The 19,066-nt window shown below is 30.7% G+C and overlaps 1 protein-coding gene across 1 annotated transcript in view; it reads right to left on the reverse strand.

Moving 5' to 3' along the window:
• Positions 1–14,800: 14,800 nt before the first annotated feature.
• The window catches only part of LOC106116632 (uncharacterized), a 27,284-nt gene continuing 23,018 nt past the window's right edge, over positions 14,801–19,066 (reverse strand). Inside the window, exons 7-9 of the mRNA XM_013310523.1 lie at positions 18,780–18,982; positions 15,877–15,973; positions 14,801–15,217 (exon numbers count right to left, since the gene is read on the reverse strand). Coding sequence (XP_013165977.1) covers positions 15,108–15,217; positions 15,877–15,973; positions 18,780–18,982 — 410 coding nt within the window. The 3' untranslated portion in view covers positions 14,801–15,107. The remainder of the gene's footprint in view (positions 15,218–15,876; positions 15,974–18,779; positions 18,983–19,066) is intronic.

Here is a 19,066-nt window from a genome sequence, read left to right on the forward strand (position 1 = left end):
TTATAATACTAGAGGCACGTATTTTGTTTAGTGACCAAAACATGGCGCAGTTGTTAAGCAACTCACCGGACCGGATCGTAATTTACACGTCTACGTTCGATCTCGGCCATGTACCAATGTGTTTTTTGATGTACGATTTATATGTAGATATACCTCACGTTTCTAAGTAATAAAAACAGGGTGATGAAACCAAGACATCTGCGAAGGAAAATTCAAAGAAATGTGTTAAATAACCCGCACAGGCTCAGCGTAGTTGAATTTGGCCTTTGTTAGCCCTAAGTTACGTAACTCTGATAGGTGGAGACATAACCATTGATCGCAAGCTATAATTTTTTAAAGACGTAAGAACTCAAAGCGTATTCATTGGGTGTATTTTAAAATATGCATCACCCTGTTGTTAATTTAGTCTATGTTATACGTATGGAAGCAAACTCAAAGCAGGTCCAGCCATGCATAGTAAACTTCATATTACCATACTGAGAGGGTACATATTTAGATTAACTAAGAATGTATGATGTCTTCCACTAGAATCGCATTTCTATTTTCGGATTTCGAGAAACTTTCTGCCTTTTACAGTCGCGTAGTCTGTCCTCGGTGGTATTTCCTAACCGCTACGACTAAGGGCAAAATACAATTTTATAAATTTAATTTAAAATAGTATGAAAATTGAAACTTTGTATTAGGCCAGCGGACGAGCTGAAACATGAATAAAGTTCGCCTTCGTAGGAATAACAAACGCAAAATTCGCGAAAACTTTCGGAGTTTTTTTTTATAATGGTAGTAATTTCATGTCAAAATGAAATGAATTTTGTTAGACTGTTTCAAGCATACTTTTGAACACTTAAATAAAACAAGCTGCGCCTCCAATTTGTTTTCTAGAACTTTCAAAGTGATTTAAATACAAAAGTTATGAAATTAAAACATAAAATGAACGAATGAAAATTAGGAATTACTAAAACATATTTGTTATGAAAATAACTAACATTTATTTGTAACCTAAAATAATTAAAACCAAATTAAAATATATTTGTGATATATTTTTTGCCACTTATTAATTTAAACTAAATATATCGTATCATCAATATTAAATATGGAGAACTGATCGCCAACCTTCGCTAGTCTGAGAGGCACCTCAAGAAGAAGAAGAATATTGACTAACTGTTAAATTACAATTAACTATAAACTCCCGTGACTCCGTCCGCGCGGAATTATATAAAAAAACTTAATAACTAATGTGTTCTTCCAGACTATGTTCTAGATCAGTCGTTCCCAAAGTGGCCGATAACGCCCCCTTGTGGGCGCTGCAGGTTACAAGTTGCGGGTTATAGTAAAAGTTTCGTTTACAATTCTCCGTTAATATAGATTTAGGTCGCAATAATGAATTAATTTAATTTGAAGTTATAGTGGTCTTTAAATATGTGAAAATATGGGGGCGCTGAAAAATATTTATTCTCAAAGTGGGCAGTAGACAAAATAAGTTTGGGCACCACTGTTCTACATGTATGTCAAATTTCATCGAAATTCATTCAGCCGTTCTGGAGGTATTATACCTTTAAACAAACATCCATCTTATCATTCGCATTAATAATATTAGTAAGATTAGTAAGATATATTTTATTTAAATAAAAAATAAAACCAAAGCAAATAGCAATAGTCCAATAATTAATTTTACAATTAATATTGTAAATATTTAAGCTAATTATAAAACAATTTTACAAAGGAGAAAAATAAAACAGTCCGTTGTAAATAAATTCCTCAAGGGAAATGGTTAGTTCAGAAAAGTTTTTGCAACAGTTAGGAGCACAATCGCGTTTCTTTCTTTGACCCGTTTTATATACTTTGTTTATTGTTAATTTAATTTAATTTAATTAAGAAGATTTTACTGAAGTTATTTATAAATTTACTGGCTGTCGCCCGCCAGTTCAACTGCGTGGAATTAAAAAAAACATACTAAGTAAATACGTGTTTTACATCTGTGCCAAATTTCGGTGATATTCATGCAACTCTCAGTGAGATCCATCCACCTAAACATTCGCATTTATAATATTAGTAGGATTAGTAACTTTATCGGTTTAAATAGAAAGTTTCAAACACTGAAAGATTTATACAAAAGAACATATTCTTATAAGAGATATCAATTTTTTTATACATAATGTTTAGTCAGTGGAAGCCCATATTAAGAAAACATGTGTTGAGATAGACAAATCGTTTAATTTATCACACGTGATAATATCCGGCGAGACTAGATTTTGTAAACAATAATTAATTAGAATTACGTATATGACTTCGTAGTCACTGCTGAAATTTCTTAACGTTAGTGTTATTAATTAAAATTAATATGTTTAAGCTTTCACCCAAAATTCCGACTGTGAGGAATTAAAAAAATAACTTAATTAGTAGCCCATATTTTCTTCCAGGTTATGTTCTATATGTATGCCAAATTTTAGCGAGATCCATACAGTCGTTTTGGAGATATCCGTATCTATCCAATCATTAGCAAGATTATTACGTTCTTCATACTATCGTGAGACATAATCATAAATTTATGTAAAAAACGGTGTCAACACCGGACCAACATACGTGAGTGTTTTAGCCGTTTTTATACAAGTATATTAGTAGTTTTTATATAAGTGTGCCCGTAAGCATTTTTCTAGATAACGATCTATTTCTGTGTCTGCTTTATTCAAATCTTTACAGATCCTTGAGTTACCTCGTAGCAAACTTCCATCCCGACATTCGCATTTGATATGTAGTTATTTAAAAAAATAAAACTGAATAAAATATAATAGTATGATGTACATAAATACAACAAGAAAGTTCTTAGTTATCTAAAAATGTTTGTTTCTTTCGTGAAATGTGCGATATTTAATCCTAGTACTAAATTACGCAACCTCAAGTATCAAGAATCTTAAGTTGTGAAACATGACAAAAGAATGTAAATAAATATGAAAAGCTCTTTTATATGACGCCCAGAGCTTTTATTTACAAATGTTTGTATTAAAATTCAAGGGTACATGCGTTGTCGCTGGAATCTTAATGCAAAACTCTGAGACATACAATAAAACTAGCGATTTAGTTGAGTTATTGTTTGTCAAGATTGCCAGACTTGTGATGCATTAACATCTTTGTTCTATAAAAGATTTGTTCTTTCTGAGTTATATTTGGACTTAAGTTCATTTTAATATTTATAAATTCTATGTGGGTGAGAACAAATAATGATAACCTTGGTTTAGTGAAATTAAAAAAAAATAACACTCTTATACTATAGTCAAAGAGCTAACAGAGACAATTTAAGTATATCATTCTTCTCTTTTTCTTCGAAGAATAAAAACAAAGGTAACAATATTTTATACAGGTATTTTGGCAATGGAGAGCAATGATTATAATATTATAAATGCGAATATTTAAATGGAAGGATGGAAGGATAAAGATTTTTTTATAATGTATCTCCAGAATGGCTGCATGGATCCCGCTGAAATTTAGCAAAGATGTAGAACATAGCCTGGAAAAACACATAGACTACTAGTTAAGTTTTTTCTAATTCCGAGCAGACGGAGTCGCTGGCAACAGCTATTACGTCTATATTTCATTGAATACATTTAATCCATGTATATTTTATAATACTATTAAAGGTCAGCAGCTATATTTGAACGTGTCTAAATAATTTATTTGGAATGGGGTCAACGTTGTCTGTAAGACAGAGGTAAGAGGCCGGTGTAGGAATTTCTAGAGCTATTTAAAGCGTCATATAATATACAACATAACTTGTCTGGATAACGTAATGTCGTGGTAATGTTCCATTGTTCAAATATTATCTTGGCGACTGGGAATATATTAAATTGTGGCTTTTGATGTATTCTACTCGTTTAAATTAGCTCATTCCATCCGGTAATTAAAATAAAACCTTAATTAAGTAGCCTATTTATTCTTCCAGACTATGTTTATATGGATGCCAAATATAATTGTAAACTGTATTTTAAAATAAACATCCATCCATCTAAACATTCGCGTTTATAATATTAGTAAGATTTATATACTTTTAAGATTTATAATATTTATTCTATGATTACAAATATGTTTTGTGAATGTAAATTGTGAATTTTTGTAGTAACTTTTAGATATTTTAAGCAAAAAAAAATCCTAACAAAAGATAAAATAGCACAGGGCAAGTAGTAAATATGTGTTCCAATAATTATTTACATTAAGAACATTTTATTAATGACACAGTAGTTTTGTTAGTTGTAAGCTATTAAGTATTATGTGCCTTCATTGTTCCTCTCAGTCTCATCTTAGAAATAAATACGAGCCTATTCATTCGCGGCTATTGTTCTTTATTTTATTAAACGACGGAGACTATTTACTTTCTGTAGTCTATCAGTAAGTTAAAACCTAAGGCATTGTCTTTTTAAGACGCTATAATGAGCGAGGTATATTTTTATTTGTAATATTAAAATACAAAATGTAGCCTTAATTATGCCTACGTCAGCTACCTTCTCGTCAAAATTGGTCCAGTCCTTCCGAAGACGTTCAGAGACAAACGCAGCCTTGCGGACAGACAAACCAGACAGAAAGACGTAGACAAAAGTTTTAAAAATTGGTTATTAGCATAGCCAATTATTGTGTTGTTGTGTACTATAACTTTTTTATCTATAACACATAAAGACATTCCAATTATATAAATATGTATAGATCATTTTTTCAATATTTCACAACTTTTCTATTACAATGAAAATCGAAGGCGAATCTTCAAAGGCTGCTTACAAAAAGTAATTTTCTACATCCTTGAAATCTTCCGAATTTCAATTTGACGCAATTTACATGATAATAACAACCTTGTGTTTATTCGCTTCAATAGCAATTGAAAGAATATAACCTTAACGCTTTACTTGAGATATCTTATATATAAACCGCTACGACTTAGGGTCATTCAAGAAGCGAGCTTATCACTATCTCAAAGGCCGGCAACGCATCTACGGTTCCTCTGGTATTGCTGATGTCCATGGGCGTCGTTTGAACACCTCGGTGTTCCCGCTGCTCGTTTGCCCTTGGTTACGAATACTCCTCCGAAACGGCTTGATCCAATTTTTTGAAATTTTGAATGCATATCTAGTAGGTGTGAGAATTGGCTACTATCTATTTTTTTCTTAATTCCGCGCAGAAGGAGTCGCTACAGCTAGAAATAAAAATGTCCATATTTAAACTTATAACCAAATTTACTCTTCTCAAAACTGGGATTGTAATATGTAATGTATTAAATATTAGTACATAGCCGAATAATGTTCCTGCAGACTTCCTTATCAAAATAACTAAGTTCCCATGTTATATTCTAGGTTTAAAAAACAACTAAACGCTGAAAATAGTACAAAAATCGTTATTTTATGTACAGCAATTAGATTACTTTCGTAGATTCGCTACTCAATTTTTGCATTGTCATAAAAATGACTAAAAGGATTGTAAAGTGGACCGAAAAAGCTTTATCTAAAACGAGGACAGAAAAATCGTTCCTGAAAAGTTTGTAAAACGTCTGTTGCACTATTGCTCGGCTTGACTGGTGAAATACTTTGTCTTTATTTTATAGTTCTCCTTTTTAGAAAGGTGATGGAGGCCTAATTCAAATCTTCTTTCTTTTGTTATTGTCCATATTGGAATGAACGGGAAAGGGACATGATTCAAGGACAGGGGAAAGATAGAAAACAGATATACCTTTCTTATGTTGCTTTTATTAAAAGACGGTTAAGTAAATTAATAGCTTCTTATGCCACATATCTCTGGTTACAAAATACGATAGGCTTAATGAAAAATGTCTCAGTTTTGATACCGGGCAAATGAATTATTAAAAATATATCGTAGTTGAACTTTTAACCTTGTGACTGCCCATAACATGTTAGTTTCTAGTCGCCAGGGTTGAATAAAACATCTAAATATTTTTTCCTAGTCGATAAAACCGAACACTGTTCATTGATTTACAAATCCCGAGCCAGAACGTTTCAGACCGATGTTTACCACTCGTTATTATTTTGCGCATACAATATTTGTTCCAAACCATTGAAGTTTGTGTGATGTTTGCTTTTACTTTTAGTTAAAAGTTAAATGTTATAAAAAAAAAAACTTAAGATGCTTTTTACGGCATTTGTCAAATGACTTTTTTTTTACATATTTTATAAATATAGATTAAGCATGACAAGTGTTACAAAAGCCAATAAAAGAAAGTAAGACATAGAAAAGCTGAGCTATTGTACCAATGCCCTTTTATTGACGATCGAATCTCGCCCAAAATCCATTACGCACTCTTGTGAAGGTGTAAGGACAGGTCACGTACCGGCCGTTTCTGTCCGATGCCCACAATGTTGAATATTTATAGATCCATTCAGTACTGCACGCTGTTCTATTTCATATTACCTTACGATTTTATCAAATATATAATACTACTAGCTGTTGCCCCCGACTCCGTCCGTGCGGTATAAAAAATAAAATAATTAGTAGCTTATGTGTTTTACCAGACAATGGTCTACATCTATGCCAAATTTCAGCAAGATTCCTACAGCTTTTCTAGAGATAACTACAAACAAACATTCGCATTTATAATATTAGTGAGATGTATTATATGATTAATAATTATATTAGCGCAAAAAAACTTTTTCAAAATATGACAAATAATTATTAGAATGTCTTAAAATTAATAGATAATTCAATTCAAAAAGTGAAAAAATATAGACTATATGCGTCGGGAACAATGATAGTTTTAATACGAAGAAAAACACATTTCGTACAAATTAAGCAAAAAAAAAATTATAATACATTGAAGATGAAGAGTTTTAAAAGTCATTTTATTTCGCATGTTATGCAGTTGGAAAATAATTTATTATAATTATATAATAGTATGTGTAAAATGTATGAAAAGGTCTAAAATAAAACTAAAGGAAATTGACCATTGGTTCATTTCCGATGGATGGATTTGTATGTAATTATGTAAATAATTCATTGTATAAATAAAGATAAACGGAAATTAATTCATTCTACGTAAAACGAGAGATTATTTTTAAAACAGAGCTATAAAATATTCACTGCGTAAGCGTAGAGGGTAAATTGGGCTTCACCAATCGATAACTCCAATTACTATTTTAATCACGAACTTTCTCAAGAGCTTTCAAAACTCTCTAAATAATAAGTATGCCAAACTTAATTTATAATAAAACAAGGCAAGAATAATCGGTTCCAAATTTCTAATATTTTTCTGTGTAGTTTTACATACATAAAACCTTAAATATTATTAATATAATAAAGTACTTTATAGTACAATCTCTATATTATTAAGACATATAATGTTAAACTAGCTGTCGCCCGTGGCTACGTCCGCGTGGAATTAAAAAAAAAACTTAATAAGTAGCCTATGTGTACTTCCAGACTGTATCCAGAATGTATCTAAAGTGATCTGAGATCTGTAATCTATCAGTGAGATCCATTTAGCCGTTTCGGAGATACCTTCATATAAACAGGATCCTTCTAAAAATTCATAGTAGCATTTATAGTATTCGTAAGATATCCTAATAAATACATTAACCTTAAATTACTATATAACGAAATAATAAAAGGTAGAAATCCCTCCTACAGTATCGGTTTTGCCAGTCTTCGCTTTTGCTATCTGTGCCCTCTTCTTATAAGGCTTGTTATTCTTATAAATAGCCTATAAGGGAACATAAAATCACTGAACCATATAATCAAAAGGTTGTTACACCTTCATCTACATTTTATAACAGATAAAGTAACTTAGAATCACTTAAATATTGTTACTATCCAATCATGTTACGCTTTTGAATTACAAAATAATTCTTTTTAAAAATAATGTATGAATTAAGCCACAATGATTATGTTATGTTTTAATTAGATTAGGATACATAGTAATCAAAAGTAATGTAAAATCAGGTTGATTTTAATTCTTTAGAAGTCGTTTTAAGTGTCTTTAGTCTTCAGTAGTAAATAGGTATTGCCATTTAAATCCCGTTTAATGAAAAGTTTGAATGGACAATTGCTGTTTCATTTGTTTTAGAACTGGAGATTCGAGAATTTCAAGATAATCCTATCTCCAATAACGTACCTTAACTGTAGTGATGTTGTTTTTTTTTAATTTAGATACTGTCATTTTAGTCATACGATGCCTTCTACGTATATAGCATTAATAATATTATAGCAATGGGATTTTTATCGAAAGTCGATTTGTAATTATATAAAAGTACTATCTGTCCGCGCGGAATTAAAAAAATCTTAAATAGCTTATGTGTTCTTCCAGACTATGTTCTACATGAGTGCCAAAGTTCATCAAAACTCTTACAGCCGATTCGGAGATACCTTCAAACATCCATCCATCCATGTAAACATTCGCATTAATAATATTATATAGTAAAATATGTATAAAATGTCATGAATTTTTTTTAATCATTTTTTAATTTCAGAAATTTTTGTTTGATTGTTGATAGGAGCAATTGAAAAATACAAATAATTATTCCAAAATAGGTTACGTTATTACATTGGACCAACCATAGTATAAATTTCAACTTGACATCACTAATTATTAAATTACATCTGTAATTTATCTTCTCATTAAATACATATTTAACAGAAATTCCCGATACCTTGGTCTTGATGAAGTAAAGGAATTTATTGAGGCGTGACTATCTAAATACGAACAAATGCGATCGAGTGTGAAATCAAACCGCTCATTAAGAGTCTTAAGGAAAATCTATAACGCATTCGTGTCTCGAAAATAGATGAACATCTATTTATTTGTACTAATAACATAGTTCCATGTATACGACTGGAAAGGCCCTCCCTGCACACGGCAACGCAAATCTTCAAATCCCGGCGATATTAGTCTCTAAGTGATTTTCGTTGCCTCGTGGAAGTAAAAAAAGAGAGTTTCATTTTAAAAATTAATTCCTTTTACTAAAACAACTGTAAACAATTAATTACATTGACAACAGCATCTCTCAAAGAAACTTAATCCGACGACGATAAAATAATTTAATCTCTGGAAATGGAATCGCTGTTTATTTTTGAAGCTCGCTTTATTTGGGTTCGTAAAATGAATTTAATTGGAAGGAATTTTGTAGATGTGAAGGTTCCTGTCAGGATACGAAATTCCTTAAAATTATAATAAAAGAAAGACATAATTTATGTAAAACTAGATGTCGCCTGATAATCTGACATGCACGTTAAATTTTAATGGAACGACAGAACGTTTAACGAACGTTACGTTTTTATAATACTAGAACATATTAACGTCTGAAAGTAGAATATAAAATATCAGTATCGTAAATTTCGGGATAAATATGAACACAACAGATCTATTGCAAAAACAAGATCGTAAAACCGCTTGATTTCACGTCTCAGCGCGTTTACGCGTATTTTGGTCGGTTAACTCTCTTCAACAGAATCGCTTTATCAAGACTATGTAGCGTTATACTATTTGCTTGATGAAATACAAAATGGATAAATCTTGAGACACTCTTATAAAAATCTTGTATAACATTTTATGATAGACCATTTTTGTTAAATGTTCAATTTCATTAAGAGATTAAGCGTAAAATTATGCTTATATTGTTGTGTAAGGCCAATACAATGGGAATGAGAAATTTTAAGTACACTGGCTAACAATATCACATTACTTTCTTTAGACATTATTAGTTAGAGTCATTTAAAGCGAATTGTGCGCTTTCATTACCAAGTCAAGTGTCAGATTGATTAGTGGGGGGACATAAACGTTGATATTTTAATAAGGCTAGTGTTGCACCGATACACTGGCACAGTGTCGTATTTTCTTTCTAGCATTATGGATTTATTTTGTAAAGATTTATTAATAAGTCTGAAATTACAGCCTTATAAAGGTTAATATTAGTTTCGATAACATTGTTTTTAATCTATTATTTCTATTAATTTTACCTATATAGGTTTTGTAGATTTGGGTGAGCTAAGAACCTGATGCCACAAAAAGCATTTGAACATCTTTCGTACTTTATACTTTTTGTGATAGCTTAATGTTCATTCTACTTTTACCCGTATTCGTGTACCAACAAAATATCTCAGTAGTAGCAGTATGAACGTGATTAGGTAAGACTTGTTAAAAAAACGGTTTTTTTTTCAGGATTAAAACAAGTTTTCTGAGACCAAAAATCTTTGTAAACATATCCCTGTCTGTACCAACTGTCACTCATCAGCAATGTCAATCATTCACCAATAGGAACCACTTCTAGGCAATCTAATTTGTATCCTAATTTAAATAGATAGATAGCTTAAGATGAACCAAGCACATCTTCAATATAACAAGTACTTTTTGTAGTCATAATTTGGTGCAATGCGGTAACATATTTCAGTGTAGTCGACAATAAAATGTCCAGGTGCAATATATGACCAAAATTTTCATGATTCATACACTTCAGAAAGTAAATTATTATAAGTAATTTCCAATGAAAACGATACCAAAATATCACATTTTATTGAGAGTTACATATAGAATGTAAATGTAATAATTATCATTAATCTTTTTGTTGCTATAATTATTTTTGTAAAAATTGTCATCACGCTTTTTGCAATTGTGTCAATTGTCAAACACCTGTGTCAATTTATTAAAGCAATTAAAGTTTAGACAATCTATGTGTCAAGGTTTACCAACCTTATATCTACGTATAATATTTTAAAAATTATCTCTCCGCTAGATAAATTACAGGGTTAATGTTTACAGATTTTTTAGAGTTGCAAATGACTTTGTCGAAGAAGGCGTATAAAAGTTCAGTTTATTTTCTAAGTAAATTATTATTTATTGAGTGTTTTTCGCGTTAAAGAATCGTTTAAAAGGAATTCAACAATAAAATAAAAACAACGTGTTGTAACAAAGGCTAACAAAGTTCTTGGCATGCATGCATTCTACAAACAAGTATCTCCATAAAGTAAGAAACTTATTCTTTGAGTTGTTTTCTCAAGTATCGAAACAGTTTCCGGTATAAATTTCACGTTCACTTGAAGACGGGACAGTTCGCGCAACTTTAAAATGTGTTGCATAAAATGTAAAGTTGTTTAAAAATATTTCCCCCGATAAAATAACTTTTCTAGTATCTACAAGGCAAAGATTGACAATAACACTCTATCATGTAAGTTGACGACTCAAAACTAAAATAGGAAAAAGATAGTAGTATACAATTTTACAAATAAAATAATACCAAGTATTATTAATAAATAATATTTAATATTTGACTAAACAGCAATTATTACCTTAAGTATAAAATGTAAAAATCCTATCGCATTTAGTCACGAAAATTAAATTAGATATTGAGATGAGTAGCGCCATATTTAGTAAAAGACATTGAAGTATCCAAACCATGGATCTATTTTACGTTTGCTTTGTTCCAATTGTCTACTTGTATGTTGCATGTGATCCCATCGCTTTTATTTTAAATACGGCTGTCTGTACAGTCATCTTCATAAATCAAAAACTTGAATACGCCTTCGATTTCACAAATATGTATGCACATAACCGTCCTTATACTTGTAACTATGAATTATTGTTATTGGCGAAGACGTGCTTACGTATTTTTAAACTAAAGGCGTATACAAGTATGTAAAGTTTTGGAAAATGTATACACATTTATGAAGCTGACTGTACACCAATCCACTACATTATATCTTTGCGAATGGCACTCAAGTTAATCTGTAATTTATTAAAATGTTGCTTATGTCTTTTGTATTGTTTTGTTTTAATATGATTTTTAGAACTGAAACAATGAAACAAAGTTCTGTCTAATTATTTGCATACAGTTTAAATGAATCAGGTTTGAATTTTTTTTTTTGCTCTTTATGTCTACGTCTTATGGGTAAGATGATAGAATGAATAATGTATAGAGAAATAAATTTAAAGCTAAATGCATTACGGAAATAATATTAAAAGTAGAATGAAGAGTCTGGAGAAGACAAGCAGCAAAGGGAAAATACAAAATCCTCTAAAGCCGATGGCAAAACATGTTCACTCGCTTGACAAGTTTGTGTCGTATTGTTTGGTGTATTGTTTACCTTGAAGCTTAAATTGCGTACAATTTTTATCTTTACATTGTACACAAATGGCTTCTTTTATATCTTATTGGAGACAATTAATATATCAATTAGTAGGTGTTAGCTAAAAAACAAAATACAACTTAATATTCATGACAATGAAAATATTAAAAACAAATTCAGTAGCTGTAGTATCCTATATCACCTAAATCTATTACCCTTATTTCTTTACGAAAGACTGGCCTAACATCTGTGACTCTTACCTTGATAAGGATCATCTTCCTGTCCTTATCCTATTCACGTAGGATCGGCGTACCAGGTCTTTGACCTCTACATAGATGTCACTTTTCACGCAATCCATCCATATCTTCCTAGACCTAACTCTACCAGTATACCCCACCACACTCAAATGTGATTCTTTCCTCCTTATAGCATGTCCATACTATACGTTTTACTTTTTAATTTATCTGCAACTGGTACTACTTTCAGGCTATGATGACTAGGATATAGTGAAGAATAAAATAAGTTTCTATTTTAATATATTCTTTATTATAAAATCTTATTGACATACTAAATATTTTACATATAATATGTATAACAATTTACATCAATTAAACCACAGTCAACTTAAGCACCGATATTCTAAATGTGATTATCTGATATTATCATTATTACAAATAAAAATAATATAATAACGTTTAATTTAATTATTTTATTGCACATTTGTAAATTAATAATTATACTAAGGCACCAAACAGAAAATAAATAAGTATTACAATATTCAAACTTAATAGTTGCTCGTGAAATGTGCGAGTGCAAGTTCGCCCGCCCGCAAAAATGGATGATGATGAATTTTGTTCATTCATAATGATGTATTGTTTATTGGTAAATAGTTATTATTTAGTATACGGTCATCATCAGCTCACTATACGTCCCCACCGAGGGGCTCGGAGCCTACCCTAAGTTAAGGGTGACACAGTTACTATACAGTATGATGTTAAAATATTTTCGTAAACAAAAATTATAAACGTAAATTTAAACTATTTATTGATGTGTATTTATTGATATGCGTAAATCTTTATAAATCCATTTATATAACTCATTAGATCGATCTTTATATTTACAACAGTTTTTTTTAATTATCGCATTGAATTTCATTTGTTTATATAAATTTTCTTTACTATATGATGATTATAATATTGGTCTTATTCGTTACTTAAATACTATTAGGAGTGGAAGTAGTAATATATGAATCAACATTTAAAAATGATATTACGTAACATATAAACAATTAGAGAAATAACACATATAATTAAAATTATATATTTGCTTTTAACCTTATATAAGTATTTGTAAATCGTATGAAATATTCTACAAATTAGTGCAAATACAAACAGATATGACATCAAGATATTTATAGTTTTTTTTCGTGATATGTACAATTTATTTTATTGAATAGACAACGGTAAGTGCAACATAATGTCTACATACATATAGGATGTCCCAAAATGTTACGTACTTAGGAAGGGGGATGATAGGGGTGGTCACAAGGGTCACCAGAAAAATGAAATAAAAATTCCCCTCTGGGTATTAAAAAAATAAATGGCATTTTTTAAAACCTTTAAAATTTTACACCTTCTGGGGCAATACAAATATTCTTTAAAATCTTTGTTAGTTGTATTGTTTTTTTATTATTTCATATTGATAAATGATTATTGACATGACATAATAGCTTTTTTTTAAATATAGCAATATTTGTAGGTCATCGGTTACAAAATTGCCCCAGAAGGTGTAAAATGATTAAGTTTTTAAAAGATGCCATTTATTTTTTTTTCATACTCAGAGGGGAATTTTTATTTTATTTTTCTGGTGACTCTTGAGACCACCCCTATCATCCCCCTTCCTATGTACGTAACCTTTTGGGACACCCTGTATAAGTAAATAGGATTGGTGACAAATAACATTTATTTAAAAAAAAATACAAATTTTATTTTAAAATAATTAGTGGAAATCCAACTATGATTATTTTTGAATGTAAAAAGCAGTATCAATGTAACTAAACATATTTTTAAAAGACACTACAAGACGAAGAATGTACTATAATCATTTTTGTTTTTATCTATACTATTTACAATTCCAATTTCTCTGATAGTCCTCATAAATTAGGGGGATCCTTGGACGGTATCCTACACGGGGGAAGCGTCGATAAATAAAGATCCAATCATCAATATATCAATCAGCGAAAAGGTTTTCTACGTATAACATGATTACTATCAAGGAAAACATGACCGCTTTTGATCTGATGGCATATCGAAAACGCAATGTTGTTGCTCCTACAATATATTCTTTTATCATTTTAATATATTTTATCTTGTGTCAGTAAATATGTTTTGCGAGGTTACATTTAGAAATTATAATATTCACTTCGGTATTGAAGCATTGATACGTGAATGCAATATTAGGATAGCATTATATCTTTGATTTTATTAGACCGATATTCAAGTGAGTCATTTTTGCTCTAAATCAGTGTGTACCATAAATATTTTAATGTTAATTCGCGTTCGTCTCTATTCAAATGCATACTTTGTATTCGAACATATAATAGACTCGTTATCCAAATTATAGATGTAAAGTTCTTGTTAGTAATTTTAATAAACAGTTTTATAGCTATAATGTGACTCTAACCGTGGTTCTCAAACATATCGTTATCTTTGTCATTATCTTTAGTAAAACAGAGATAACAATATGTTTTTAAACTGAGATTTTGGTTTCAGAAGCCCCACTGTAATGCCTTGTTTGTGTTTTGTTTAAAAATTGCAGTTCTTTCTTTTGCATGTTTATTAATAGATGTGTATTTACTTCTAGGAAGATTTAACATTGAAATTCAAACGTTATCCTTATTTTTAAGCGAACGTAGCGTTAGGAATAAATATATTCAAATTATGCGTATGTTTGCAATTGTTTAATTTTAAGAATAACTTGTTCCCCATGTTTGAAATTCTTGCGTTATCCAGCCTTTCATTTGCGTTTGCTATGCCGTACCTATGTGATAAGCTAGTTAGCTAAATAGGTCATCTTACGTCACCACAAATGATTAAATTAAAGAATATTGATGTGACAAGTAGACTAAGGTAGCTGGATGTAGACTTCACTCCGCTTTGTAATTCTGCGAGACTGGAACCTGTATAAAAAATTGTTTTAATATTGTTTATGACTTCAGAATTCTGGAATTCCAAATTTTTTTGTTTTTTATCATAAGGTGGCAAACCAGCGTGCGGTCATCTGAAATAGCTGAAATAGCGATGTGACCGTTGTCCATAGACATACGCAATTGCATATGCGTTGCCTACCTTTTATCGGTGGAGGAGAGGATGCATAGACAGAAAATATCTTCCCTTACCATGCATCCCCTCATCTGGAAAGTCCACATCCACTTCCCATCCTTTCCTTATAAGAAAAAGGGTGGGAAGGGAAAGAAGACTAAATTAGGCCTCCGGGACGCACACTCATCAGACGAAACGCGGAATTGCTTCCACTTCATTCCTGTCTTCTGTGTAGTCGTGGTATTTCACCGGGCGAGCCGGGCGAATTCTATGTGAAGATGTTAAAGCGGGCTCTACCACTGTTAATTTTCAAATTTAAAATGTTTGTTAAAGAATTTACTTTGCGTAGATTTCTGTGATTCAGTTTTTTTATCAAACTTAAGTACCATAGTTACTGTAATAAGGAAAACTGAATTAGCATGTTTTTGTTTTCCCACGTTTTTAATTTTCTGGTCCGTTTTACTATGTTTTCTTAAATTAAATTTGTATAGGATGACCCATAAAAATGTTTACTAACCTTGTAAGACGTGAACCCTTGCAACGGTTTTCATAATTAAAGGTGCTTCTAAGGCGCAGGTGTAGTTACCCGCATCTTCCACTTTTAGGCGAGCGACCTGCGACATTTTTATATTTTATATCGTGCGTAGGTTAGTTTAAAAATATGTATGTAAAGATGGTTAGGAAACATTTATGCTGTCAAAATTAGACATCGACAGATTATTCAAAATATTTATTGTAATATATTTGTTGGAAAAAATAGATTTACATACAATTGTAAATATAGATAAAATGATGGTACATGAAAGAAAAAATAAAGTAGAAACAATATGAAGTGTAGTTTTGAAATCGTATAGGGAAGGGGTGCCGAACCAATGGCACGCGTGGTACTAATGAAATGCGACACAATATTTCGGACATGGCACTGATAATAATAATCATTATATATAAAAGTAAGTGTGAATTAGGTATATAAAGAGGTACGCGAGTTATCACAACACTACGGTTTCCAGTAATGACATAATCAAAGTTATTTGATGGCATTTCTATGAGTAATTATTTTTGTTAAATGGTCCGTTGATACGGTAAGGTTCTGAATTCCTGGTATACGCAATGAAAAATATAGCGACTTATATAATCAAAACGCGAACACCCAAGTAAGTTCTCTCCATTAAATCGCTATCCTTGTCTTCATAAATTACTGTACTCTTATGTAATACTACCTTAACAGTAGGAGAAAATATTTAAGTCCCCACTTACACTTTACTCCGCAAATATATTGCGGTAATTTAGAGAGAACGAAGGTAACATTATAGTGCCTAGACGGCAAAGGTCGATGTGGGTTGCCACTGTTAGCGGGGGTATTGTATTTTTAAGTTTAATAAGAATTAAAATTTATAGATACTTTGTAGTAAATCATATTAAATACATTTTGAGCTATGTATGTTTATTTATATTACATATAAGATATTTAAATATTTTGTTTTTCGCTGATAATAAATTATCTCGAATTTTGGTGTTTGATTACAATTTAGCCCATAATTTATTTCAAAACATCTCTTTCGTGTTGGTAATATTTTCGAGAATTCTTTTTTTTTATAAAATTTTATAATAGACTATTTCGTAGCCTATAATAATAGGATAATCTTTTATGATTTCCATAAACCTAAAATTATCTATGATTTCGTTCAACGTCAATTTTATTATTCAAATACAGGAAAATGTAATATCCTTGCCCTAACGTATCATTTTAACATTATAAATTGGAAAGTAGGTTAAAAGAGTCAACTGTGAACGTTAATAATTTAGACGTATGGGTGTGTCTGTGTAATATGAAACAGTAAAAGCGACGTCAAAAATGACGCAATTATTCCACATGTAATTTGTATACGCCGGTGTTTTGTGAAGGGGCTTAATATTTGCGTATTTGTGGGTTTTCACCATCGTAACACTTGTATAAAATATTGTCGTCCCTCTCATTGTATTTGAAAAAACAGAAACATGGATAATGGTTTATTACAAGTGTTTGAATTTGGGTGAATTACACGGTGTTGGGCTGCTTATTTGTCAACCTCGTAACCCACTAAGTTAATCCTTAAACCACTTATGGGTGAGATTAAATGTCAAATTGGTATTAGAACTATGGTAATGAACATGTTATGCTATTTTGTAGGTTATAAATGACATGAAAGTTTATAACGACAAAGACGTTATTTTGAAGCTTAATTTTATGCATATATAAATTTATTTTCACGATATACGTTCATGAAAAACTCCGAAACTACTGAACCAATTCTTATTGAATTTTGTGAGCATCTGTAATTTGGTTGTATTTAGGAGATAGGGTAATTTTTTCTCAATGATTGTCTTGTTTAACTCTACGCGAACGGAGTTGCGGGTGACAGCTACTAGCTACTAGCTTTATGCAACTAAAAACTGATTTTTTTAATCCTATTCTAAGTTTAATAAAATTTTATTTTAATCTTATATCTTTAGATGAGCAATTCTTGTATATATATTTATATATTATATAATTGGAATCTCGGAATCGGCTCCAACGATTTTCATAAAATTTAGTATGCAGGGGGTTTCGGGGGCGATAAATCGATATAGCTAGGAATCATTTTTAGAAAATGTCATTTTATTCGTGTTTTATCGATAATCAACTTAAACATAAACTTAACTTTTTCTATCAGTAAGATCGAAAAATATTATTTATATTTCATCATTTTATTAGTAATTCGTACTTAAATATAATTTCAAAAAACACAATTTAAAAAAAATACAGATTTTTATAAAAATACACTATATTTGTGTGAGAATTATCTTGCAAAAAAAATATGAAATGTTGATGTAAATTAGCTTAAAAAGGTAAAGGGATGTAACCCTTAGGCTCAATGAGATAGAACATTGTTTACGCATGTAAATCCACTGGTTACGTTACATGTTATTCTTCATTAAATAACCATTATGGCGACTCGCTGGAAAATATAGCGTATACACTCAGATTTCCAGTAAAAAAAGCTCTCAAATTAGGATTTACGTACATGATACTGTATTATGGAATTCTTGATGAATTATTTTGGAGTTTCATTCGTAACTTTGATTTTTATTTGTGTAAATTAGTATTTGAAACTCGTTTTTATTATATCAAAGTAAACTTATACATAGAAAATTAACTAATAAATTCCTCCAATTGTTTATCTGTTTCATAGATAAGGATGGATGACAAGACGTGCTTTTATAATAAAAAAGTCAATAGAGGTTATTGTGAAAAAAGTCTTATTTAGTGTCTAAGTGCTAGAATTAAGTACAAAGAGTCGGAGTTTTAAACTTAAAGATATGAAATTATAATAAAAAACGTACGTGTTTTCTCAAAAGATCATTTAACTCATGAGTGTTTAGTACCAGACGCGTGTTTACCTGTAAATGTGAGGTCATAGTGAGATGGTCGGTTTCAATAAGCACGCCTCCTCGTATCTCATCGAGAGGTGCGGTGTCATTGCCCCTGTACCAATGCATGGCGGGTGGCGCCTCCCCTGATGTCAGATGCACAACTGTGCACTTTAGAGATAATGTTTCCCCGCTCTCTAAGAAAGCTTCTTTGCTCATTCTTATTTCTGGCCCTGAAAAATAAATCTGTTTGAAAGATACTACAGTAAACACTTGATGCTATTAGAAAAATAAATATTTACTTAAGTGATAAAAAA

Source organism: Papilio xuthus, unplaced genomic scaffold (assembly GCF_000836235.2).
Source record: "Papilio xuthus unplaced genomic scaffold, Pxut_1.1 DF827714.1, whole genome shotgun sequence".
Classification (NCBI taxonomy): Eukaryota; Metazoa; Arthropoda; class Insecta; order Lepidoptera; family Papilionidae; genus Papilio; species Papilio xuthus.